The sequence below is a fragment of the Salvelinus namaycush genome, chromosome 16, assembly GCF_016432855.1.
Source record: "Salvelinus namaycush isolate Seneca chromosome 16, SaNama_1.0, whole genome shotgun sequence".
NCBI classification, from domain to species: Eukaryota; Metazoa; Chordata; class Actinopteri; order Salmoniformes; family Salmonidae; genus Salvelinus; species Salvelinus namaycush.
In genome coordinates, this window is record NC_052322.1 from 1,332,261 (window position 1) to 1,360,016 (window position 27,756).

The following is a 27,756-nucleotide window of genomic DNA, read 5'->3' on the forward strand; positions in this document are numbered from 1 at the left end:
TTCCCTCCCTCTTTCCTTTCCTTCCCTCCTTGTCTCTCTCCTTCACCCCCTCACAGAACAATGCCAAGAGAATGCACAGTGCACAGCTAGAAATCAGGTGTCATAATATAATACCATTATCAAATATCACTTACCAATGTCTCTCCCTTCCCCCTTCCTTTTCGCTCTCTCTCAGGCAGATGGATGCAGGATTATTAACGATAAGAGAGGGCAGAGAATGAGAGAGTCCTTATGACCAGTGTAGAAAACACTATCTCTGTCTGACATGATGACATAGACCCTCCACGTGCTCCCTGGACAGTGACAAAGCCCATCAAAATCTCTATTTCTCTCTCCCATTTTCTCTAGGGTGATATCTGAAACCCAGTGATCAATAGATGGGAAAGGGATATGGCATAGAAATATGACACCTCGTATCTGGAGAGAAGGGTTCTTTGCCCATTAGCAGCCCAACCAGAGGCAGAGGAAAGAATGGGGTGTTAGAAGGGAAGGATGTGGGCAGATAAAGTGGGAACCAGACAAGCAGGAAGCTTTGTGTATTACACAGTTTGTTCACAATTCACATACCATCCACAAGTATAGAAACCTGAACAGGTTCATAGAGAAAATAGAATGTAATGTTCCAAAATGATGTTGAATAATTTGTAATAATGTTGATAATAGCAGTAGTAATGATAATAGTGATAATAATATTGTCATCTAGCTTTTATTATACAATATTATTTCCTCGTGTACATGTTTTTTTACATACACAATTTTACATTTTACAGTAAAGAACAAAACAAAACTGTTAAAGAATGAAAGCAGCTGACAGTCTATAAAAAAGAAACAAAAACACAACCACAGTGAAAACCCTGACGGTAAATATTCATCCTTTCCGGGACTGTGAAAGACTAATATTGTTTATCGCCAATGACTGAAACAAACTCGTCAGTCAAAGTGATCAGACCTGGGCGAAATATGTAGGTAAAAAAACGTTTAAATACTTAAGCTGCACTTGATTTAGTTTGCCTGGTACAGAAGAGCCAATGACATTGTCCCAAAAGTGCAAACGTCAAGCTAAATCAAGTGTACCTCAAAATACTTTCATGTTTTTGTCTGAAAGTGAGACACCGCTCTGCTTTAGCAATGAAAACATGGGTTTTATCTTTCGGGCTCTAAGGCTAACTAAACAACTCAAAAAGCTTACCAGTAAAGTGATTATTTATGTACAGAAATTCAACATTTTCAGTGACATACATAATTCATTAGTTATTGCTTTTTGGACTAAGTGCGTAAAAAATATAGCCTACCGACGTTTCTAAGTATATCCAGTGTTACACTTCAGTGCAGACTACATAAGGGAGGGGTTGCAGACTATATAAGTAAAGGGAGGGGTTGGTGAGAGGGATATTCCTCCATAGGAGAGAGAGATCTCCGGTTCCCCCTTCTTCTGCTCTGTATGGACGCCAGGGTCATGTATTTCATAAGTCGAGGTAGTCCCTCCCTGTTTCAGTCAGCTGTTCTTCTTCTTTTGTTGCTTAATGAACACGGCCCTGCATTGGCGGGAGCCAGGGTCTACATCAATATCATCTTTGAAATGTACTGTCAACCATTGACTGGTATATAGCCTCATGCACCATTTTGCCCTTCAAAGCAGTCACTATTTGACTGGTTTGGATGAGTGATTGATAGGGTCATGGTGGGCGCTCTTTGGGATCATGACACCACAGTCTCTCTCCCTCCGTGTGTTATTGCTTAGTCACTGTGACGGTGGGCACAGGCTGGCGTGTGTGTTTTTTTGGAGGGGGCTCCTTGGTGCCTGCAAACTGGTTCTTCGGCACGAGCGCTCTGACATCACAATATATCAAGCGTGACCGGCAAGACAAACAGTGTAAATCAATACAAAGCTAGAATAGCATAAGTACGAGTCTATTGGAGGTGGAGAATACAGTGTATATACGGAATCCAGACTTGTTACAGAACAATACTATTACGTTTTATGCGATTCCACATGTTCCTTTCCCAAAACACCTTCATACATACAGTCTTATATAAAAGTAAAACAGAAGAGTCTAACAAATGTATGTGAAATGTATACCTGTCAAATACCAGTATTACCTGTCAATAAACTTCTTTCACTATAGTTTGCAGAACTTGGACTGGGTGATGTTTCTGAGATGGTCTTTGGCGCAACTATTTTTCTCATCCTTCGGACTATTTTTCTAAAACCACATCCCTTGTAATTATTTCCAAGGCAACATCTCAAGAGACAATCATTTTCAACCAGGCAGACAGGTTAGAGGCCTAATGTATACAATTCGTTGACATGCTAGAATTGAAAATTGTACTCATGGAACTGATACTGTGGAAGGAATACTGAACAGACTAAAGATAAACTGGTAGTCACAATGCCGTAAGTCAATAACTTTGGGATTTTTAGACTGCATCTCTCCAGATGAAGCAAACCAATACTACTTATTGGCACAAGTAAGATGCTTTGTCTTAAAAGTGTGAACATTGTCATGGATTGAATTAGCATGTTGATGTTAGCCACCAGATTGTGATATAGTGTATGGCATTCAGTTGTAGATCTACAGGTAGTCGTGTGACAAACATGGTGACAAAAATCAGGCTCATCCTCATTATGGAATAGAACCAAACTGACAACCCATATGGTGGGTTATAATAAACACACTGTTAATGAAAGCAACCAAACTAGGCCTAAAAATATCCCTCTTCAATAAGAGGTGTACCAGTATCGACAAAGAAGCTTTGGTGCCCTAAAATACTCTTAGTGAGAATGTCTCACACACGGTACAACAAATGCAAAAACACACTCACATACACACGCTTAGTACAGCTATGGCTCATCCTCTTTCCACTTTTGTACAATAATTTTCAGTTCCCCATAAATAATACTATGGTCATGCTGGCTTTTCTTCCTCCTCCTTCCCCTCTTCCGCTCCTTGCCCTCATCCCATCTACCCAATCCACCCCTTTCCAAGATCCTGTGCCACAAGGAAACTTTTCACTCTTTTACGTACTCTTTCTGTCTGCTACCCCACCCTCTATGTTAGCTCCCTGTCGTTCTCTCCTCCATGTAGGTAACTATTGGTTCCTGGTGGTTGTACTAGCTCTTCAGTCTTGTCCCAGTCTGAAACCCAGGTTCCTGCACCTCCTCCTCCTCCTCCATTGGGATCCGGGGCTTGGCTCGTTGCTCCGTAGCCCCCTCCTCCGCTGGTACGGTACAACTCCTCCGTCTCGTTGGCCAGCTCATCCTCATCCAGAATTCCACACTTGTCATCGCTAAGTTGCTCGGGCTCTGCCCACCACTGCTTTTCTCCGGAGGCAAAAAGTCCTGGAATACAAAAGACAAACAAAAACATTCTGCCCAAAGCTGTACTTACTTGACTTGGATCTAGATGATTTAGTTCTACACTAAAGGGTTGCATTAACATATGGAATGTAGGACCAAAATTAATCATATTTGGATATTATTACAAAAGGAAATGCAATAGTGCAAAAGGGAATAGCGATATGAGAATACATGTTTGATTTTCTATGAAGGATCTAGCTTGTTTGGCATGAAATGAGTTTGATACAAATGAAACCCGTTGATTTACTTCCGGGTCAATTCAAGAGAAAATGGCAAACAATTGTTGTGAAACTGAGCGTCATTGTACAGCTTCATTAGGATGTGCGAAGAGAGGGATGGGGGGGGGGGGGGGGGGGGGGGGGGTTGGGAGAGAATACACACCATAGAATATAACACCGCCGTAATGAACAAGTGCAGCAATGAGAAACACGTACTGCCACTCTTCCCGCGTCTACGGCGAGAGAGGGAGAAAGATAAAGAGGAGAGTGATTGTTAGACCGAGTGAAAGAGAGAGTGTGTGTCCGTGTGTGTGAGAGAGAGAGAGAGAGAGAGAGAGAGAGAGAGAGAGAGAGAGAGAGAGAGAGAGAGAGAGAGAGGGAGGGCGAGAGAGAGAGAGAGGGAGAGAGAGAGAGAGAGAGAGAGAGGGAGAGAGAGAAAGTAAAAAAGAGAGCGAATGGGGTGAGAAAAATCGATTAAAACAAGTGATGAAAGAAAAAAAGTCTGAAAGGATGAATATTGAGTAAGAATCTGTCTCTTACTCCTCCATGAGTGTCTTGCTGTGTTATGATAGACAATGATTCGTATGATGTGTAGTAGTCAGTAATGAATGCAGTAGGCAGTGTATTGTATTGTGTCGAAGCAGAGTCATTTTGTACCTTATGTTTGGTCATGGCGCCAACAATGAGCGGGCACACCATGCCAGACAAAGTGCCCACACCGTTGGAGATGCCCATGAGGATACTGGCATAGCGGGGAGCAATGTCCAGGTGGTTCACATTGAAGCCTAATGGGGAAACAGAGAGAAAGGTCACCATGTTGTTGTTGTAAACTACACAGACGATCAATTTTTCAAAGAATATGATATATTAGTAGCCAAACGAAATAACTGAGCTTGAGAGATTATGCAATTCTCTACGGACAGATCGGGGTTAGTTGTTCTGCTGACAGAGCTTATTCGTTTCCGTGAGGTGCTGCAGCGAACAATTTTTCGACTGTTGTGCGAGAATGCCAAAAACGTGTCTCGAGCAGAGAAGAGCAGAGGTATGAGGGATATAAAAGACGACAACTCAAGTCTCACCTGAAATAGCGAACCCACTGAAGCCCACAGCCAAAACCAGAAAGGTGATGGCCACAGCTTTCGTATGCGAGAACCCGACCACTAGCAGTAGTGTGGCTTCCATTCCGAAACCTATTACAAGGAAATAAAAGACCCATAAACATATACGGAGGAAGTCAAGAGTCAAATGAGCATCCTTTGAATGCACAGGTAAATGAATGGGGATTGATTTGTGTTGCGGCACAACAATAAAGTGGTGAAACTCGAGAGGGATAGAGAATGTTTTTCTTTACGAAGTTATTTTCGTTGTTTCCTTCTAGTTAAATTGTAATGAGGAAAGTGTCTAACTGTGGCTCTACATGGTGCAGCTTCACACAGTGAGATATAAAAATGTATATATACGCTTCTCATTCCCCTCACTCCTCTATCGATTTCTCTGCAGTTCAAAAATAGTCTACAGTGGCAAGCAATGCTGCGTTACGGTGAGTCATCATTTGCCTTATGCAGTGATACTTTTCTCACGGACTCCGTGGTTACCACAAAACAAGGTGTTGTATTTTCCCGGTCTATGTCTTTCCTGAATCTTTTAGTTCAACTTTTTTTTTACCTGCTATTTCTCCTTGTAGTTGTAGTTTTGCTCGTGTAAAAGTAGAGGTCATATATGACAAAACTGGCAAAGCTGACTGATAGCTCAGTACAGGTGCATCAAAGTTGGGACTGAGAGACTGAAAAACAGCTTCTAACTCAAGGCCATCAGACTGTTAAATAGCCATCACTAGCCGGACTCCACCCAGTACCATGCCCTGAACTTAGTCACTGTCACTAGCCGGCTACCACCCAGTTACTCAACCCTGCACCTTAGAAGCTGCTGCCCTATGTACATAGACATGGAAAACTGGTCACTTTAATAATGTGTACATACTGTTTTACTCGTTTCGTATGTATAATACTGTATTCTAGTCAATAGCTTCCTATTCAACTATTGCTGTACATATACTATTATATCCTACTTATTCTACAGATATACTACATATTCTATCCACATTCTGTCCATAATGTCTATACATCCCATAATACACACACACACACACACACACACACACACACACACACACACACACACACACACACACACACACACACACACACACACACACACACACACACACACACACACACACACACACACACACACACACTCTCCGGACTCTGACATTGCTTGTCCTAATATTTCTTAATTCCATTTACTTTTCGATTTGTGTGTACTGTTGTGTAATGTTAGATATTACTGCACTGTTGGAGCTAGGAACACAAGCATTTCGCTACACCTGCAATTACGTCTGTATGCGTATGTGTATGCGTCCATAAAAATGTGATTTGATACAAATCAACCAATAATCTTTTATGATTCATGGATACAAACACTTGATAGCAAATCTCTAAATCAATGACACCTCTTCCCCTTCCGCCTGCTCCCGCTCTCCCCCTAAACAAGGCAGTTAACTCGCTGTTCCTAGGCCATCATTCTAAATAAGAATTTGTTCTTAACTGACTTGCCTAGTTAAGGTCAAATATATATATATTTTTAATTCCGTCCTCCTCTTTCCTTCCTCCTCTTTTCACCCTCCTCGCTTACCTCCACAGTTCATCATCTTCCTGACATTGGTGGTGCTCATGATTTTGTTTGTGCGCAGGTAGTCAGCCAGCTGGCCCCCGATCGGCACGATGATGGTCATCACTAGATGGGGGAGCGCCGACACCAAGCCCACCTGGGATGAGGGGTGGAGGGGTGGATAGGTGAGCAGAGATTTGGAAAAAGGAGAGGGAAGATATTTTTGAGTAATGTACGACAAATAAGACAAGATTTAGAGTAGCATAACTCTGCTTGTTAGAAGTCCTCAAAAGAAAAGATAAAAATACAATTTGTGTACCCCGGGATCACACAACCCCGGGATCACACAACCACGGGATCACACAACCCCGGGATCACACAACCCCGGGATCACACAACCCCGGGATCACACAACCCCGGGATCACACAACCCTGGATCACACAACCCTGGATCACACAACCCTGGATCACACAACCCTGGATCACACAACCCCGGGATCACACAACCCTGGATCACACAACCCCGGGATCACACAACCACGGGATCACACAACCCCGGGATCACACAACCACGGGATCACACAACCCCGGGATCACACAACCCCGGGATCACACAACCACGGGATCACACAACCACGGGATCACACAACCACGGGATCACACAACCACGGGATCACACAACCACGGGATCACACAACCCCGGGATCACACAACCCCGGGATCACACAACCCCGGGATCACACAACCCCGGGATCACACAACCCCGGGATCACACAACCACGGGATCACACAACCACGGGATCACACAACCACGGGATCACACAACCACGGGATCACACAACCCTGGGATCACACAACCCTGGGATCACACAAAGACAGATAAACCTGTACTAGTACAGCACTACACTCTTAGCAAAAAAGGTGCCATCTAGAAGCTAAAAGGGTTCTTCGGCTGTCCCCATAGGAGAACCCTTTAAATAACCCTTTTTGGCTCCAAGTAGAACCCTTTTGTGTTCCATGAAGAACCCTTTCCACAGAGGGTTTTACATATGGCGGGTTCTCCTATGGCGGACAGCAGAGGGTTCTCCTATGGCGGACAGCAGAGGGTTCTCCTATGGCGGACAGCAGAGGGTTCTCCTATGGCGGACAGCAGAAGAACCGTTTTGGAACCCTTTTTTCTGAGTGTGGCTCTAGGCCAGCTCTACATGGATATTCCTTGTCTTAGACACCTTGCTGATCTCAAACCCAAACACTTCCTCAAAGTACGCAGGTTGGCTGATGAGGAGCAAGTAGAAGGTCCAGCTTCTACAGAAATTGGCCACGATGATGGCGTAGACCGGCATCGAAGTGAAGAAGGCTCTCCAAGGCGTGTTCCATTTCTAGAGGAAAACATCCAGTGTTAGGTTGCAGGCAAATGTGCACAGTAAAATAAAACCAAAAACCTACTGAATAGATTTGAATAGATTTGTTTAAAAATGACACAGAATTAGAGCTTTTGTAACAACCACCACGTTGAGACCTGGGTTGATCGTGTTATCATGATTCTATTGTGTGCTCTGAAAGACACTGCTTTTGGCCAGAGCCGTGTTCATTTTGGCACTTTTGTTGTTGTTGATTTAGTCTAGACTTAGTCATTTGGACTAAAATATCATTATGTTTTAGTCACACTTTTGTCATTATTGTAGTCTAGTTATTGTAAAAAATTACGAAAACAGTGGGCCGTTTTAGTCAACTAAATGCCTTTTCATTTTGGTCACATCACATTTGTATTGCCTCATTAACCTATAGTAAACATACAGTATCATCCTATTCTCTTCCCAAAAGAAGAAATATGACAAATATATATAAGAATTATCTGGCCATGTAAATTCCAAATTCAGCCTACATAGATACTACACAAAACAAACAGACAAGCTGAGAGAGGTAGAGAGAGAGAGAGAGAGAGAGAGAGAGAGAGAGACAGAGACAGAGAGAGGCAGAGAGACAGAGACAGAGAGAGGCAGAGAGACAGAGACAGAGAGAGAGAGGCAGAGAGACAGAGATAGAGAGACAGAGACTGAGACACACAGACTGAGACACAGACTGAGACACAGACAGAGACTGAGACTCAGAGACTGAGAGACACGAGACACAGACAGAGACTGAGAGACACAGACAGAGACTGAGAGACACAGACAGAGACTCAGACAGAGACTGAGAGACACAGACAGAGACTGAGAGACAGAGACAGAGACTGAGAGACACAGACAGAGACTGAGAGACACAGACAGAGACAGAGAGACACAGACAGAGACTGAGAGACACAGACAGAGACTGAGAGACACAGACAGAGACTGAGAGACACATACATAGGCAGAGGCAGAGAGACAGAGACAGAGAGAGAGAGGCAGAGAGACAGAGATAGAGAGACAGAGACAGAGAGAGACACAAACTGAGACACACAGACTGAGACACAGACTGAGACACAGACAGAGACTGAGAGACACGAGACACAGACAGAGACTGAGAGACACAGACAGAGACAGAGAGACACAGACAGAGACTGAGACTGAGAGACACAGACAGAGACAGAGACTGAGAGACACAGACAGAGACTGAGAGACACAGACAGAGAGACAGAGACAGAGACTGAGAGACAGAGACACAGAGAGACAGAGAGACAGAGACTGAGAGACTGAGAGAGAGATAGAAGCACAGCCACCAGATGGTGCCGCAAAGTAGTATGGGTTGCACCTCTGTCACTCTGTCATTGTTATCAAAGTTCTACAGACGCCGCAGCCACATTGGTGTCCAAAAGTAGAACGGAGTCTAATGACTTTGAACAGGAGCTAATGACCATTTCACCCAGTGATCTGACTTAAATCTCGAGTCCAAAATCGAGACCAAAGTCCCCTGTGCTCGAGTCCAATGGTCGCGTCTAGGGTCGAGTCACGAGTCCCTATGGCTGAAGTCCGAGTCCCAGTGCTCGAGTCCTGGTCCAAGCACTCAATTCTGAGTCACTGGATTCCCATTAATTAACTCAAAAAGTTATTTGATATTCCTGAATTTTGTATTTTGAATTTCGTGCTGTGCAATTTCACCCGATGCTGTCGAGGTGGGGCGCTAGCGGCACGCCTAGCCCAGGCAAAGAGTAGCTAACTAGAAGGCTGATGGATCAGACAGGCCTGTCTCCCTGTCTGATCCTCATCGCTTGCTCCCCCACAGCTCCCCAGCTGATTTAAACTGTGAATGACGCGTACTTCCCACCGCTGAACAGAACTGCGCATCTGTTCAGCTAATATTAATTGGGCTTATCAATGAAAATCTCTCAATCTCTCCATAAACTCTTGTCCAGTCCACTTACTAGTCTGATTTTAGTCAACAGAGATAATTGTCTCGTCACGTTTTAGTCGACTGAAATTGAAAATATTTTTTGTTTAGTTATAGTTTTTCCGGGTCTGTTTGGTCAATTATAGTCTCGTTAATTGCCACTGAAAAATAGGTGTTTGACAAATATATTTTAGTCACTGGGTTGGGCTGCCATTTTACAGGCTCCTAACCAACTGTGCTATTTTGTTTGTTTTTTCGCATTGTTTGTAACTAATTTTGTACATAATGTTGCTGCTACTGTCTCTTATGACCGAAAAGAACTTCTGGACAACAGAACAGCGATTACTCACTTTTTTACTTTTTTTAATGAGTCCGACGCAAAGGACATACTACTTTGTCAAGACAAGGCCCAAATCCCCGTCATCAGCGTGAAGAAAAGACAGAGGAAAAGGGGGAGGATGGCGGGGTGCCTTGTAAGGATTCGCCGACGAGTAGGTAAACCACCTCTTCCCTCCGTATTATTAACCAACGTGCAATCATTGGAAAACAAACTGGACGATCTACAATGAAGACTATCCTACCAACGGGACATTAAAAACTGTAATATCTTATGTTTCACCGAGACGTGGCTGAGCGACGACACAGATAATATAGAGCCGGCTGGCTTCTCCGTGCATTGGCAGGACAGAGCAGCTACGTCTGGTAACGCTAGGGGCGGTTGTGTGCGTCTATTTGTTTGTGTGTGTCTATTTGTCAATAACTGCTGGGGCGCGTTGTCTAATATTAAAAAAGTATCGAGGTATTGCTCGCCTGAGGTAGAATACCTCATGATAAGATGTAGCCCACACAATCTACCAAGAGAGTAATCATCTATATTATTATTTGCCATCTATTTACCACCACAAACTGATGCTGGCACTAAGAGCACACTCAACGAGCTGTATAAGGCCATAACAAAACAATAAAATGCTCATCCAGAAGCGGGGCTCCTAGTGGGACTTTAATGCAGGCAAACTTAAATCCATTTTACCTCATTTCTACCAGCATGTCACATGTGCAACCAGAGGAAAAAAACTCTAGACTACTGTTACTCCACACACAGAGACGTATACAAAGCTCTCCCTCGCCCTCCTTTTGGCAAATCTCACCATAATTCTATCCTCCTGATTCCTGCTTACAAGCAAAAACTAAAGCAGGAAGTACCAGTGACTCGCTCAATACGGAAGTGGTCAGATGATGCTGATACTACGCTACAGGACTGTTTTGCTAAAACAGACTGGAATATGGTCCGGGATTCATCCAGTGGCATTGAGGAGTATACCATTTCAGTCACTGGCTTCATCAATAAGTGCATCGATGACATCGTCCCCACAGTGACCGTATGAACATTTCTCAACAAGAACCAATGGATTACAGGCAATATCCGCACTGAGCTAAAGGCTAGAGCTGCCGCTTTCAAGGAGCGGGAGACCTGTTATGCGGGAGCTGTTAAAAATCCTGTTATGCCCTCAGACAAACCATCAAACAGGCAAAGCGTCAACACAGGACTAAGACTGAATCCTACTACACCGGCTCCGACGCTCGTCGGATGTGGCAGGGCTTAAAAAATATTACGGACTGGAAATGGAAACCCAGCCGCGAGCTGCCCAGTGACGCGAGCCTACCAGACGAGCTAAATGCCTTTATGTCGAGGCAAGCAACACTGAAGCATGCATGAGAGCACCAGCTGTTCTGGACAACTGTGTGATCACGCTCTCCGTAGCAGATGTGATCAAGACCTTTAAACAGGTCAACATTCACAAAATAGCAGGGCCAGACGGATTACCAGGACATGTACTCAAAGCATGTGCGGAAAAACTGGCAAGTGTCTTCACTGACATTTTCAACCTCTCCCTGACCGATTCTGTAATACCTACATGTTTCAAACAGACCACCATAGACCCTGTGCCCAAGAAAGCAAAGGTCACCTGCCTAAATGACTACTGCCCCGTAGCACTCACGTCAGTAGTCATGAAGTGCTTTAAAAGGCTGGTCATGGCTCACAACACCATCAGGCCGGAAACCCGAGACCCATTACAATTCGCATACCGCCCCAACAGATCCACAGATGTGAGATTGAGATTGCGTCTCCACACTGCCCTTTCCCACCTTGACAAAATGAACACCTATGTGAGAATGCTGTTCATTGACTACAGCTCAGCGTTCAACACCATAGCTCATCAATAAGCTAAGGACCCTGGGTCTAAACACCTCCCTCTACAACTGGATCCTGGACTTCCTGACGGGCGCCTGTTGTATTCGGTGCATGTGACAAATAACATTTGATTTGATATAGGGAATAGTGTGCCATTTCAGACGCAGACACTTAACTAAAAAAAAAAATGTAAAAGGCTCAAAAACGCTAAATCACACCATCAGAACACGACAAGGAGGGGCCATGAAAAGTGGATCTGGAGAAGAAGTGAAGGTTAATTCAGAAGTGAGTCAGTGAATAGAGGAATTGGTGTATTGCTGACTAACCGTAACAGGTGTGGCATTAGCGGCTGACATTCCGATTGCCTCCTCAATGTATTTCTGCTCCTCTTCTGTGATGGTAGGGTGGGCTGCCGGACTCTCGTATGACACCAGGATCCAGAAGAGATACCAGAAGATCCCAAAGCTGCCTGGGAGGTGGAAGGAAGAGTGAAAAGAGTGGAGAGAAAATAGGAAGAATAGAGGAAGTGTAAAAGTGGGGAACTGATGGAAGATGAGGAAAAGGGAAAAGGAGGTCTTTAAAACAAGGACAGACTAAGGGTCAGAGCTACAGTGCATACGTTTCACAGCCAATTCATAAGCCTTTGTAGAATTTGCCTACTTGAAGTGAACTGAGGGATTGTTCACTTTTGCTAACAGATTGATAAGGGAATTTATATGTTTAAAGTAATGACTAAAGAATTCCACCCTGAAACGTAATTATTAGATTATGTAACAATTATAAGAATAATTAGACTAACGTAATTATTAGACTATGTAAAATGTATTAATAATAGACTAAAGTCAAATAAGGTTTGGTCGAGACAAGTAAGGGAGAGAAATGTGTGTGTGTGACTAAGAAAACACAGAGGACAATTAAACTATACATGACCTATACTATACATGATGGTTGGAACTCTGAAAAACTTACGACAGGAAAGAGACACTGTCAAGGTCCCTCTAATCTCGGGAGGGAGGGAACAGTATGGAACTGCCAGCTTGGTAGTGATATACATGGAATGTGTACTGTGGGGAGAGATACAGCCCACCTACTGTTTGTGTGCGTGTATGTGCGGGAAAGTAGGTGGGGGTGAGAGTTATAAAATGACATGTCTTTGCATTTTTTGACTTTAGAACGTTCTCTGAATAAACTTTACGGACCTTTTGCAGAAGTCTTTGCCTAATTATTATTAAACCCAGGGTCTTACAAACCTCGGGGATTGGTCAAAGCCTAAATAATTGTTTAGTTATCATCATTGGGATTGAAAATTCCCGTGACACAGATACAATCCATTTCCGGTAGCATTGCTACATTCTCCAAAAAATCTAGCCAGGTGATTCTGGACTTTGCTAAATAACCAGCAAACACATTTTTTAAAGATTTGGAATAAACGACAATAGCCTAGGGAAGTCGTAAAATAACTCTAACTTTGCATGAAAGTGAACTATCACCAGAGCCGGCGCCAGAATGAAACCGTCAGACGGGCCTTTGATTTCCATAGGCGGGCACGTTTTTTTTCACGGGACCTACTATGTGTGCATGCGCTTGTGTGTTCACAATTTTTTTTTAATGAGTAAAGACCATAGGCAGCTCGTGAGTTTCAAGTTTGGGGAAACATATCATTTCTACTGATCTGAGAGACAGTTATGATTCTTCTCGTGGAACAGTTGAAATTCAATAATAACGTTTTTGTTTCTCAAAATCCTTGTCACGTGGTTAGTCATAAAAAACTGAAGTAAAATGATAAAAATCTAAAAGTTCAAATGAAACTAAGGCCAGAGCACCAGCCTCTGTTCTGCCATATGGACACAGTAATACACCGTGGTGCATTGGAGGCTAAAGAAATGAGCGCATAGAACTCAGAGATAGCCTATGGGCCAATGCAGCAGTAGGCCTGTAACTTCCACGTCAACTAAGTAAAATACATAGGCCTAAAGCCGAAAAATAAAAACAGCAGAAAATATCCTGATGAAAATTCGGCTTCTTTCAATCACATGAATCTCTATACTCTGCCTCCCTTTCTATATGTCTTGACTTGAGCTATTGCTAGTGAAGTGCAACACTGTATCAACTAGCCTATTCCAGGCCCTCAGAGTTTCCTGTGCCAGTGAGCTTGGGACAGACAGCTGTTTTTTTTATGACGTTTCCACTAGATACTATATATGGAATCGTCAGATCATGATATTTTGCTCTTTCGCACCAACGCCTGGTGATTATCGAGGACGGGAGTGTTGGAATCATTTTCATGATATTGTTTTCAAATCATTCGAAATGGATGTAAAAAAACAGACTGACTTAGTGTGAGGTGAAGAAAAAATTACTGAAAAGCTTAGCTTATTAGTGGTGGACGTGGTGAGTTAAGACAATCAGAAATCAGACATTGCCAAATGGGCACTTTTCTACATGAACTTGTTTCTCACAAGTGTAGCAAGTTGTGGGCTTTGCCAACAACGTTTCCACTCCGAGAATGAGAACGGTAAATAACTGTAGTTAATACATGCATTAACAGAAATGATTGTAATCAAATGATGGGGGATTAATGGTACATGTACTACTGGTGACATATGTTATGGGGAATTGCTAAACAAAAAAACGATCAAAGGGTAAACAATTCCCATAATGAAACAATGAATGTGCAAGAATTGGCAGGGGACCACTGAACGCATTCTGGAAAGCTGAGTGCATGCATTCTGGAGAGACACATGCCATATCTTCACCACACATCCCCCGCCTCCTTCTTGTTGCAACATTTTAAACTATAACGTAAACTCACCCCATTCCGTGCAAATGTGCGCAACCGCAACATTCAAACGAGGCTACAAAGAAAACTAATGGGACTGTAGCGACTGTGTTGACTTCAAAATCGGGGGTGTGAACTAGGTTTCTATTCAAGCGTTGATCGACATGGTAATGGCTCTATAGTATTGGAGAAAAGTTGAAAAAACGGACCCTCCGTTACATCGTGACGTGTCATGTTGTAACGTACAGCACGCATAAAGCAACTATTTCTGTCTTACAATCTCTCTACACCAGGTGTAGCACTTCTCTCATCGTTTAAAAACAAGAAATGGACAGTGACGGGGGTAAGGGGGGGATACCTAGTCATTTTTTTGCGTCATCATTGCACGCGATCATCATTCTCAAAGCCGCTGTTTACTTCTAAGATCACTTTAGCACCGCCCTAAAAACCTGATTCAAATTCGACACAAACCTTCAAATAGGTATGTAATGATACATTATATAAACTCTTTATAGTGTTTTATTTACATTTTAGAAGCGATAAGGTGATAAGTTGGACAGATCGAGTGAAAAAAAGCAATTTTCCCACACAACATCTCTTCTTACTATCACACATTAGTTTCGCTTCCCCACCCGCCATTTTTAAAAAGACCCGACGGGGCTCATTGCCTGCTTGAATTATGCAGAAACGGGCAGCGTTTAGGTCATGTAATTGATTCTGTTGGAAAGGGGAGAAATTGTGCTTTACAATAGTATTGACATTGACATTTACAATAGTATTGACAATTTGTAAGTCGCTCTGGATAAGAGCGTCTGCTAAATGACTTAAATGTAAATGTAATTACAGTTGATCTGGAAGTATTACGTTTTTGGGGCGCTAAAATAAGGGCAATTGTACGGACCAAGGCGATGTACGAGTTTACGTGAGTTTACGTTACTCAGACATTATCTTCACACATATTTTAGATGCTTTTCACTGACAGCTGCAATTCAAATCAGCTAAACATATTGCCATTCACGCTGCCCAAATTTGCACGATTCCCAAATAAGCATAGGATTCCCAAATAAGCAATCACACACTTGTGAGTTGAAACAATCCACAACTATTTTTTTTAAACAAGCTAATGATCCTTTGTGGCTAAGTCATGCTCTCTGGTGAAGTATTTTAATGTTTTTATTCAGACAGTAGTAAGGATATAATTTTGGCAAAAAACATAAATGTACTTTAGGGGAAGCCATTATCTTAACAGTGCACAGTCTGAAATCAGAGATCTGTATATAATGACGAGAGGCTCTTGTTTCCGCCCTAACAATAGGAATCGTTGTCCCAAGCCGGGAAGGCAGGCGACAAGCTTAGGTCTGCATATTATGCCCATGGAAACGCATTGGGCTTATTGTGGACAGAGTTTGGCGAGAGTGAGCCCTCTTGCTTCGCCTCTTCCGCTCTGCTGAAACGCTCTCACAGGACAGAGCATCCGAGTGTGCGAAAACAGCGCCCCTCTATCTTACTATATGTAGACCATGTATCTGATGCTGTCTGGACAGAAATAGTATGACATGCCATACTCTTGGTTCATGCAGAATCAGATACATGGTCTACGCATTCTGAGACAGAAGGGCGCTGTTTCGCTCGCTCGGATGCTTTATCTGATATTGATATCGTCTTTCTGTCGAGGCGCGCCTCTTAGTCAAATAAATGATCAATATTTCAATATGTTATTTGGATGGGCAAGGAGGTACGGCAGCGCGGGCCAGGCCCCCTAAGGGCCGCCCATAACGCCGGCCCTGACTATCACTTTAAGTTGGGAACATTTATGACAAACAGAAGTCACTAACCGTAGACATAGAAGACAGACGACCACCCTGAGTACTGGACTAGCACTCCAGCCAGTGGCATGGCTATCACGGCTCCTGCATAGGACCCTGAGATACAGAGGCAGACACACTCAAACATGAGGGAGACAGAAAGGTCAGTCATATGGAAATCAACAGCATTAAGCACATGGCTGTGGCACTAGAACTACGATCTTGAGCAATCACAGCATGATTATTAATTATTATAACGGTAAAAATAGTCACAGCAGATGATGAAAGGGTTATAGTCATGTAGAAAACATGCGTTTTACAAGAAGAATTACGGAGAAATACGTCATCACAATAAGTAATATTAATTGTAGTCGAAACTGTGTCCCTTTGTAGTGTCAGAGAGGATGACAGAAGAGAAAGATGACCTCACCACAAAAGGCTGTTGTGGCCAATCGACTTCTTTCAAGAGGCGGGGCCCATTTTGCCCAGATGCCGTGGCATGCTGGGTATGAAACACCCTATGAGAGAAAGAGATACATTAGGAGAACAACAACTTTTTCATACTTGCAGTTGTACTGAAAGGTTGCTGACAGCTGTTTTCTCTATGGTGGACCGGCCATGTGTCATACGTGACGAGAACGTTTTCTTTCTCATATGAAAAGTTGATCTCCTAAAATCAATGACATAACTTCCTGGTGTAACTCTTTCTCTCGTCGGGTGTTTCAGGTGAAATGCGTTGTACACTTTAGAAAGAAGACATTCTCGTCAAGAATGACACGTGGCCGGGCAGTGGCCAGTTCACAATAGAGAAAACAATCAGTTGTCAGCATAGTGCAAGTGTGAACTCTGATGTATGCCAGGGGAAGCCATTGGATGGAGCCAAGCACCTCCACGAGTCCTTGACATATCCTGACAAGGATAACGCATCCAATGTGAGTTCGTGCTGCCGATGGGATCAACATATTCAGGCATGAGGTGGCCACTATGGCAAAGCCAAAGACTCTGCGTGAAAGAGGGGAAAAGAATCAGATATCTACCTACAGTAATAGTTATTGAAATATTCACAGCACATTATTTACATACAAGTAAAAACAGCTGACCTGTTGGCTGCAAATTTTTGACAGATGAATCCCCCGGGTATTTGGGTTACTATGTATCCCCAGAAAAATGACCCGTGGATCATTCCGACCGTTTCTGGTTCCCAGTTGAACTGAGCTTTCTATGGAGAGAGTGAGAACAACGGAAAAAGAGGGGAGGAAAAGATTTTCTGGGGTGGTAGGGAAAAATAAATGTGAGATGGCTAAAGTAAGTGACCGTTAACTATCACCCTTCTACAGTAATCATGAATCAAAGTCTTAATTCAATAAAAGACAAAGCCGCAGTTGACAATCAAACTATTTCATTGCGATCACAGGGACTTTGATAGCCACCACATTTCAACTGGCAGTAACAATCCTCTTTCAGCTAGTGCAACAAGGCATGAGTCTCGTGTTTGTTGATCATTACAACCAATAAGGTCATTATCCATTTAGGAGAAGGAGGTAAAGCCAAAGCAACCTGATTGGTCCAACGCTGACCCTTTGAGAGCATACATACCACCACTGACAATAGGGATTCATTCTCCCCTCCCTGGTTACCAACAAGTCACACATAATCATTCTTGGAAACAAAGGTGCTACCTAGAACCATAAAGATGTCTTTGGCTTGTCCCTGTAAGAGAACCCTTTTCGGTTTCAGGTAGAATGTTTTCACTCAACAAAGCACCCTCAACAACCCTTTTTTCAGACATAAAGAGTTATTTAGATGGAAAAGATTCCACGTAGAACCCTACCTGTCCTGAAAGAACCCTTTCAGAACCCTTTGTTCTAAGACAATATCTCGGACTCACCACAAGAATCGGCTTGTCGCCCTTGTAGATGGTTTGGTTGTTGACCATGCTGACGATGGCAACGCCCAAGTTGCATCGGATACCGAAGGAGATGCAGAAGCCCAGGCCGGAGAGGATGGCGATGATGTAGCGTCGGGGCAGGCCGAAACAGGTGCAGTCCACCACGGGCATCTCCTTCTCCTCCACGATAACTGCCTGACCCTCATCGGTGAGCTCGATTGTATCGCCATTTTCCTGCCGCTTCTCTAGGATTCTGAGAACGAAAAGAAGAGGAGATATTATATATGACATATAAAATCAGCAAAAAAAGAACGTCCCCTTTTCAGGACCCTGTCTTTCAAAGATAATTTGTAAAAATCCAAATAACTTCACAGATCTTCATTGTAAAGGGTTTAAACACTGTTTCCCATGCTTGTTCAATGAACCATAAGTAATTAATGAACATGCACCTGTGGAACGGGGTTTAAGACACTAACAGCTTACAGACGGTAGGCAATTAAGGTCACAGTTATGAAAACTTAGGAAACCAAAGAGGACTTTCAACTGACTCTGAAAAACACCAAAAGAAAGATGCCCAGGGTCCCTGCTCATCTGCGTGAACGTGCTTTAGGCATGCTGCAAGGAGGCATGAGGACTGCAGATGTGGCCAGGGCAATAAATTGCAATGTCCGTAATGTGAGACGCCTAGGACAGCGCTACAGGGAGACAGCTGATTGTCCTCGCAGTGGCAGACCACATGTAACAACACCTGCACAGAATTGGTACATCCGAACATCACACCTGCGGGACAGGTACAGGATGGCAACAACTGCCCGAGTTACACCAGGAACGCACAATCTCTCCATCAGTGCTCAGACTATTGAGGACAGAGGCTGGACTGATGGCTTGTAGGCCTGTTGTAAGGCAGGTCCTCACCAGACATCACAGGCAACAACGTCGCCTATGGGCACAAACCCACCGTCGCTGGACCAGACAGGACCGGCAAAAAGTCCTCTTCACTGACGAGTCGTGGTTTTGTTTCACCAGGGGTGATGGTCGGATTCGCGTTTATCGTCAAAGAAATTAGCGTTACACCGAGGCCTGTACTCTGGAGCGGGATCGATTTGGAGGTGGAAGGTCCGTCACGGTCTGGGTGTGTCACAGCATCATCGGACTGAGTTTGTTGTCATTGCAGGCAATCTCAACGCTGTGCGTTACAGGGAAGACATCCTCCTCCCTCATGTGGTACCCTTTCTGCAGGCTCATCCTGACATGACCCTCCAGCATGACAATGCCATCAGCCATACTGCTCGTTCTGTGTGTGATTTCCTGCAAGACAGGTGTCAGTGTTCTGCCATGGCCATTGAAGAGCCCGCATCTCAATCCCATTGAGCACGTCTGGGACCTGTTGGGTCGGTAGGTGAGGTGCTAGGGCCATTCCCCCCATAAATGTCCGGGAACTTGCAGGTGCCTTGGTGGAAGAGTGGGGTAACATCTCACAGCAAGAACTGGCAAATCTGGTGCAGTCCATGAGGAGGAGATGCACTGCAGTACTTAATGCAGCTGGTGGCTACACCAGATACTGACTGTTACTTTTGATTTTGACCCCCCCTTTGTTCAGGGACACATTACTCCATTTCTGTTAGTCACATGTCTGTGGAACTTGTTCAGTTTATATCTCAGTTGTTGAATCTTAAGTTCATACAAATATTTACACGTTAAGTTTGCTGAAAATAAACACAGTTGACGGTGAGAGGACGTTTCTTTTTTTGCATATATATAGTTTATATAGAGTTGGCTTATGACTTATATAGACACCGCCTTTAACATACAGACATTAAAGGTGGTGCAAAGACTGGTCCTTTGTAGCTCAGTCAGTAGAGCACGGCACTTGTAACGCCAGAGTAGTGGGTTTGATTCCCGGGACCACCCATATGTTAAATATATGCGCTCATGATGTCATGACTAAGTCGCTTGGATAAAAGTGTCTGGTAAATGACGGTAGGTAGCCTAGCGGATAAGTGAATTGGGCTAGTAACTGAAAGGTTGCTCTTTGAATCCTCGAACAGACTTGGTGAAAAAATCTGTCAATGCTGCAGAGACTTTCTTCCATTCAGCCACAAAAGCATTAGCGAGGTCGGGAACTGATGTTGGGCGATTAGGCCTGGCTCGCAGTCGCTGTTGTAATTCATCCCAAAGTTGTCCGATGTGGGTGAGGTCAGGGCTCTGTCCAGGCCAGTCAAGATCTTCCACAACAATCTCGACAAACCATTTCTGTATGGACCTCGCTTTGTGCATGTGGGCATTGCTGAAACAGGAAAAGGACTTCCCCAAACTGTTGCCACAAAGTCGGAAGCACATAATCATCCAGAATATCATTGTATGCTGTAGCGTTAAGATTTCCCTTCACTGGAATTAAGGGACCTAGCCCGAACCATGAAACTAGCCCCAGACCATTTTTTCTCCTCCACCAAACTTTACAGTTGGCACTATGAATTGGGGTAGCGTCTCCTGGCATCCGCCAAACCCAGATTTGTTCGTCAGACTGCCAGATGAAGTGTGACTCATTACTCCAGAGAATGCATTTCCAATCGCTCCAGAGTCCAATGGTGGCGAGCTTTACTCCAGCCGACGCTTGGCATTACGCATGGTGATGTTGTGTGCGGCTGTGCTGCCATGGAAACCCATCGCATGAAACTCCAGACGAACAGTTCTTGTGCTGATGTTGCTTCCAGAGATAGTTTGGAACTTGGTAGTGAGTGTTGCAATGGAGGACAGACAATTTTTATGTGCTACGCGCTTCAGCGGTCCAGTTCTGTGAGCTTGTGCAGCCTACCACTTTGCGGCTGAGCCGTTGTTGCTCCTAAACGTCTCCTCTTTACAATAACAGCACTTACATTTGATCGGGGAAGCTCTAACAGGGCAGAAATTTGACGAACTGACTTGTTGGAAAGGTGGAATCCTTTGACGGTGCCACGTTGAAAGTCACTGAGCTCTTCAGTACGGGCTATTCTACTGCCAATGTTTGTCAGCAACGGGTGTGGCTGAAATGGCCAAATCCACTCATTTGAAGGAGTGTCCACATACTTGTGTCTCAATAGTGTATGTTCTTGTAAGCATCAGTCAGCAATAATTGTGCAGGTTTGTGTGTGGGTCTTCCGTGCATTAATTATGTATTGTGCATGGTATTAAACTTACATGAGATTGTATTCATTGCTAATGTATTTTAATTGCTATGCTTGACATCTACAACCCAAACAGACTCTTCCAAGACAGACATTCCTTCCTGTAAACCTCTCAAAAAAATGCCAACCACCTCGGTACACTTCAATGTCACCTTGGTCAGGCCCCGGCCTGCAGTGAGTTATTTTTTTCAAATAGGTTTTTTGCTGACATTACCAATCTGACAGGCCTTGGCAGGTAGGCTGCAATACAGTAGAGCTAAAACCATACGGTGAAAACAGCACATCTCTGGCCGAATCTCTTCACATCGCTCTCTCCTGCTCTCTCCCGACCTATCCAGCTCACTGAGCAAACATGCTAACGACCTGCGCCAGCCTCCAGTCTAGGAAACATCAAATATGTATTCAGCTGAGGCACATCATCCATTAAGCATGAGATCAGCTCGGCCCCAATGTGAGGCTGTGCTGAGTTCACAGATCATACGTTATTCCTCTGCTGCAAGGCCAATGGATATGGTGGGATGTGGGGGAGACTGAGGTTTCACATGCCCCTGCTTTATTTCCTGTTTGGGCATATGTTTTAATGCTCAAGTGATTAGAGGGGAGGAGAGCCAATCATATCATCTCTGCTTTGGAAGTAACGATTTCACATTGGTTTAGAGCAGACTGTAGGAGGCGGAAGAATACTAAACTGTCAATCAGTCACAGTGTTGATGAAAGTATAGTTTGAACTGCAAAGTTGACCGTTTCTCGTCCAAGGAATAAGACTCTTGCATAGTTTTTCGCTAGTTTGGCATAGTCTTTGGGAATGGTAACAAATGGGTACTCCTTTGAACCACACTGTGCTGTGTTATAATTATTTTTCCCACAGACCTTTTCATCCCTCCAAAATCGAACTATTGTCATTTGACAGACATATCAGAAACAATATAGTATGAGGTGGAATGAGGAAACTGCTAATTAAGATTTTTTTAAAGTTTCACAAGAACCAGGGAAAGGTGATGCTTAGATGGGATTCTAAGCAATTATAAACCCTGAAAGCGGGTACAGAAACATTTTGATACATTTCTCCAGATCAAGAAAAAATGATTTATCATACTGGGTCAACGCTCTGATATCACTACTAGAACCTTCACCTGAAGTTCAGAAACACGTTTTGCGTTGTACCAGGGCAACATCTACTGAGACAGGGCCAGTCAAACCCATGGTAAATCAGGCTAGGGTAATATGACTGGTCTACATACTGCTTTGGTGACAATGTCACAATGTCATAGCAATCTGCAGCACTGTTACTTGGCACAAGGTGTTTGTCACCCCATCAACACGCAAGGCCATTTTACAAGGTGACTTGCTATGTGGAGGCTAGAGACTGATGAGACTGTAAAATAAACACATTTGAATTACGCCTACACTTTTGACAGCAGACTGTATACCTTATTTGGCATCCAACTACAGTTTGCTTCCAACTACAATTTACAAGCTGTGCATTGTGGCAAGTCAAAAACTGCTGTGGTATCCGGAAACTTTGTCCATTAATATGTGACAAAGCAACCTCCACAAAATGGGCGCCACTACGATGCCCATACCAAAAACAGTTCACACAAGCAATGGCTCCAGCATTCTCTGACATTAAGTATTAATGACTTTCGCTCACGATGAATTATTAATACCGCTTCGTACTATTTCTGTATTTGTGCGCCTCTCTTTCCCTCTATTCTTCCTGTCCCTCGTTCATCTTTCGAGTTTCATCTCAGTCCCTGCCCTTTCATCGTCAATTCCCTCTCCTCTCACATCACCACACCCGTCTTGCACCACCGTTCTTTAAACACCAGTCCCCCTTTCTGCGTCCTGAGAAATATCTTTGTTGAAACAGGGTGGCATGTAGAGGTGCACATCTGTACTGGCGACACGATGTCCTTTTGATATCTGTCAGGTGTTTATGAAATGTGTTGAAGGTGAAACGTGCTCAACGCCCATCGCCTTGCAAACAGCCGAAAAAGGGCGAGGAGCCAACTGTCGCATGGTAATGAAATAGAAAATACGCCAGTATTCACTTGATATCATTGCAGCAGATACTTTGAAATGTTTTCTATGTATTTTGTTCTCTGTCTTAGAGTTTGAACTCTTGTTCTTTTTCCTCTGTGTCTCAACTTTCGGCTGGCTTCGTCTGACCCTGAGACGTATATCCCTTTTAATCCTTAGCGCTTTACCTACCCCTCGTTTTTCACTCGAAGTAACATCACACAAACAGACAGAGTGACACATACTTGTGTCGTAAATGTGGAAGTCTGTCTGCACAAGACATATTACAGTGTGGCAAATTAAACAGAGGTCAGTGACCCTTAATCCTTGCTCATTGGCTTGTCAAATGAGTATAGTGGGTTCTCACTCCATCATAATCTCTTAATTCATTCGTCAAGGACATAGGTGTGAGAACGGTTCAGCAGTGCAGTTCACAGTTCAATCAACAGGTGAAGATTATTGATTGAAGAATACATTGTACATGAGGAATAGGACTGGATCTGGGAAGCAATCTAGTTTGGGTATTATACCACCTGATTATAATACTTTTGGCACAGACCGTCTTGAACAACTACATAACTTAGGTCTCATCAGAATAAAGAGATGGAGGTTGCAGACTACTCAACGGAATAGTTGAGAAAAATGATAAATGGCTACCATAGGACAACCTTTCAACACAGGGTGAAAAGTCAGCTAAGGGCACTGGAACTCTCTTGAATAATACAATAACCAAACGCCAAATTCTCTAAACAATCCGCACACTGGACTGGACCAAAATGAGCTTTAGAAACATTAATAAATGTTGTACTTGGATTACAAAAAGCTCTAAATTTAGACTGGTGACTGATGTTTTGTTGAAATGTCATGACATGTCATTATGAATATGATGGCGGCAGGTAGCCTAGCGGTTAGAACATTAGGCCAGTAACCAAAAGGTCACTAGTTTGAATCCCTGAGCTGACAAGGTGACAAGTCTGCCGATGTGCCCTTGAGCAAGGCACTTAACCCTAATTGCTCCAGGGTCACCGTTGATCATTTCAGAACCTAGCCGTGACCCCATGAAACACCCTTGGAGAGTGGGGAGTTGGGATATGAAAATAAATCAATATAAGAAATTAAAAAACATTTCCAATTCAAACATGCATATTTAACCACTTGTACACGTGTGAAATAGGACAAATATAAGCACCCCCAAATTATAATAATACATTTTAAATGCATCAAAAACAGTGGCTACATGTGTAAATAAGACACTATACCGCAGACAAGTTCACGTGTGGTGAATTTCTCCAGTTTTATCATGTGGGCAAGGGACCCAGCCATAAGAATATGAATTGCATTCAGCTAAATTTGTTTTTGTTACGACCTCAACGACCAAACAGCTGGATCGAAATATCTACTCCCTGTTTTAGGGACAATGTCAACCCAATGCCTTTCCAGAGTATCTGAAAAATCTGATTGCAGTTAAGGATAAGTAATTATGCAACTGTTTATAACATGTTTACATTTATTTGTTATTGTTAGTTATGAGGGCCCGAGCACAATCTTCACAGCAATAAGTTATTAATCATTGAACGACAAGTGTCAGAGTTGGTTATTCATCTGACAGATATCAAAGAAGTTAAGGAAGAGTAGCATATTAAAAGGCCCAGTAAAGTCAAAAATGTGATTCCCTGTGTTTTATACACTCACTGGACAGTTTATTAGGCACACCCATCTAATATCGGATCAGACCCCCTTTTGTCTCCAGAAAAGCCTGACTTCTTCGAGGCATTCTACAAAGTGATGTCGGTCCGTGCTGACGGGACTAACACGCAGTCGCTACAGATTGGACGGCAGTGCACTTATGCTATCAACAGCTCGTTCCTTCTCATCCCAAAGATGCACTATTAGGTTGAGGTCTGGGGACTGCGCAGGCCACTCCAGTAAACTGTCCAGTGTTGGTGATCGCGGGCCCACCGCTTCTTCTTAGTTTTAGCTGAAAAGAGTTGAGCCCGGTGTGATCGTCTGCTGCAATAGCCATCCGTGACAAGGATCGACGAGTTGTGCGTTGCGAAATGTTGTACTGCGCCGTTATTTACGTTTGTGGGCCGCTTGCTAGCCGGCACGATTCTTGACATTCTCCTTCAACCTTTTTCATCAACGAGCTGTTTTCGCCCACTGGACTGCCGCTGACTATGCTTTTTGTTTGTCGCACCCTAGTGTGACAAATACAATTTGATTTGACTGTTGTGCAAGAAAAGGCCAGAAGGGCGGCAGTTTTGGAAATAGTGGATCCGGCGTGCCTAGCACTGACGATCGTACCCTGCTCAAAGTCGCTTAGGTCACTTGTTTTGCCCATTCTAACATTCAATCGAAGAGTGACTGAATGTCGAGATACCTGTCTTAAATAGCAAGCCACGGCCATGTGAATCTCTGTTTGTAGGTGTAATCCATCTGTGAACAGGGTGGTGTACCTAATAAACTAGGAGAGTATATTTCCACACTATAAGGTTGGAATAATAGTGTAAAATTGTGAAAATTATAATACCTTTTTAGTTTAAGAGCTCTTTGAAAAGACAGCCTGAAAGGGCTCCCGAGTGTCAGTGTTCTAAGGCACTGCACCCCAGTGCTAAAGGAGTCACTACAGACCCTGGTTCGTTCCCAGGCTGTATCACAACCGGCCGTGATCGGGAGCCCCATAGGGTGGCGCACAATTGGCCCAGCAACTTCCGGGTTAGGGAAGGGTTTGGCTAGTGGGCTCATTTCACTTAACTTGGCTCATCGCGCTCTAGCGTCTCCTAGTGGCGGGCGAGACGCCTGCAGGCTGACCTCAGTCATCAGTTGAACGTGTTTTCTCCGACACGTTGGTGCGGCTGGCTTCCGGGTTAAGCTAGCGGGTATTAAGAAGCGCAGTTTGGCGGGTCTTGTTTCGGAGGACGCATGACTCGACCTTCGCCTCCCGAGCCCTTTGGGGAGTTGCAGCGATGAGACAAGATCGAAATTGGGGTTAAAAAAAAGCCCTGAAATTTCAGCCTGTTTTCGTGGGAAGGAATTGTGTCCTGCCTGCTGCCATCACCTGGCGGTAAATAAATGAATAGACCTATAAGAGAGTTCCAAACCTATACGAAGAAAAATGGGCCTAACTATTTATATGTCATATAAGGCTAAATGTCACAAAAATTCACACAACATAGGGTCCTAACAGCAGCCACAAACCAAGACAGCATATTACGCACTGGGGGACACCTCAGCGCACGCATGTGATAAGGAAGTGAAGGATTGGTAACTATCGCGTAGGGCAGGTAGGTACAGTAATCCCTGGCTTTGGGGGAGGGGAGCAGACGATGACGAGTTATTAAACCGTAGACGGGGCGAACCTGGAGAGGTAGGCTACCTACAGAGCGAGCGAGAGAGCGAGAAAGAGAGAGGTGTATGGGGATTTACGTGGGCCGACAGCTTGGAGGGGGAGAGGGCTATTTCGGGAGAGGATTTATGTGTTCAGACGCTTCTTCAAATCCCGAGAGAAAGGAGATCGCGAACTATTTGCGCTCCGATATCCATCAATGTTTCTGTAGATGAATCACCCATTTTTTGCAATCGTGGCCGCACCAAAGAAACGTTATGTTCCCTTATTAAAGTATAAATGTCTTCCACATTTCTTGAGCAGAATAGCCAACACTTGCTCTCTCAAGTGGCCACACACTGTATTCCATTAGGCAAATGAGATGCTGATCTAACTTTCACTGCTTTTACAAAGTGCCGACATTTAGTTGACCAGCTGGCCTGGACACGTCTTTTTTTTTAATGCACAAGAATGTTCAACTAAAGCGCATAGCCTACAAACCCCGGGCACAAAGATCCGCTCAGCGAGTTGTTATCATGTAGTTATTCCCCCGCCCAATAATTATTTTACTGTAGGCTAGGTAAAATATGAACCAAGCATGAACATCAGACAGAGATACTTCTCTTGGCTATACACATTTTGATGCCACCTCCTCATTTTCTAAACATGTAGAGCAATGTCACGTTTTAGACACATTTTTCCTGTAGGTATATTTGCAACTGAATGAGTCTTTTCCCCTTTATCAACATTTTAATATACATTAATTATGGCCTGATTATAAATTATTCGTACACCATTTAGTGTGTCTTACCTTTGTAAACAACGGATGCTGTAAACTCATCGTAGCATCGCTAAGAAATGCATTGTTCAGGTGTTATAATAATAAATTGACAATGAAAAATGGTAGACGGGCCCCATTTTATTTCCAAAGCAAAAAAAAAAATGTTTTATTTCTATGAGAAAGAGTCATAACAAATAGAAAATAGTCTAGCACCGCATCACTGCCTATAGAGAACAAAAGGACAGT

The 27,756-nt window shown here is 43.7% G+C and overlaps 1 protein-coding gene across 1 annotated transcript; it reads right to left on the reverse strand.

Annotated features, from left to right (window-relative positions):
* Positions 1–3,050: 3,050 nt before the first annotated feature.
* On the reverse strand, positions 3,051–21,031 carry LOC120060573 (vesicular glutamate transporter 1-like; the record flags this gene model as incomplete). Its single annotated transcript, XM_039009941.1, has 13 exons — positions 3,051–3,340; positions 3,740–3,809; positions 4,234–4,361; positions 4,656–4,766; positions 6,271–6,403; positions 7,476–7,625; positions 12,076–12,218; positions 16,364–16,450; positions 16,764–16,851; positions 17,221–17,335; positions 17,434–17,552; positions 18,222–18,474; positions 21,024–21,031. Coding segments are annotated over 13 exons (1,695 nt in total), but the record flags the coding sequence as incomplete, so codon positions are not given.
* Between the last annotated feature and the right edge of the window lie 6,725 nt (positions 21,032–27,756).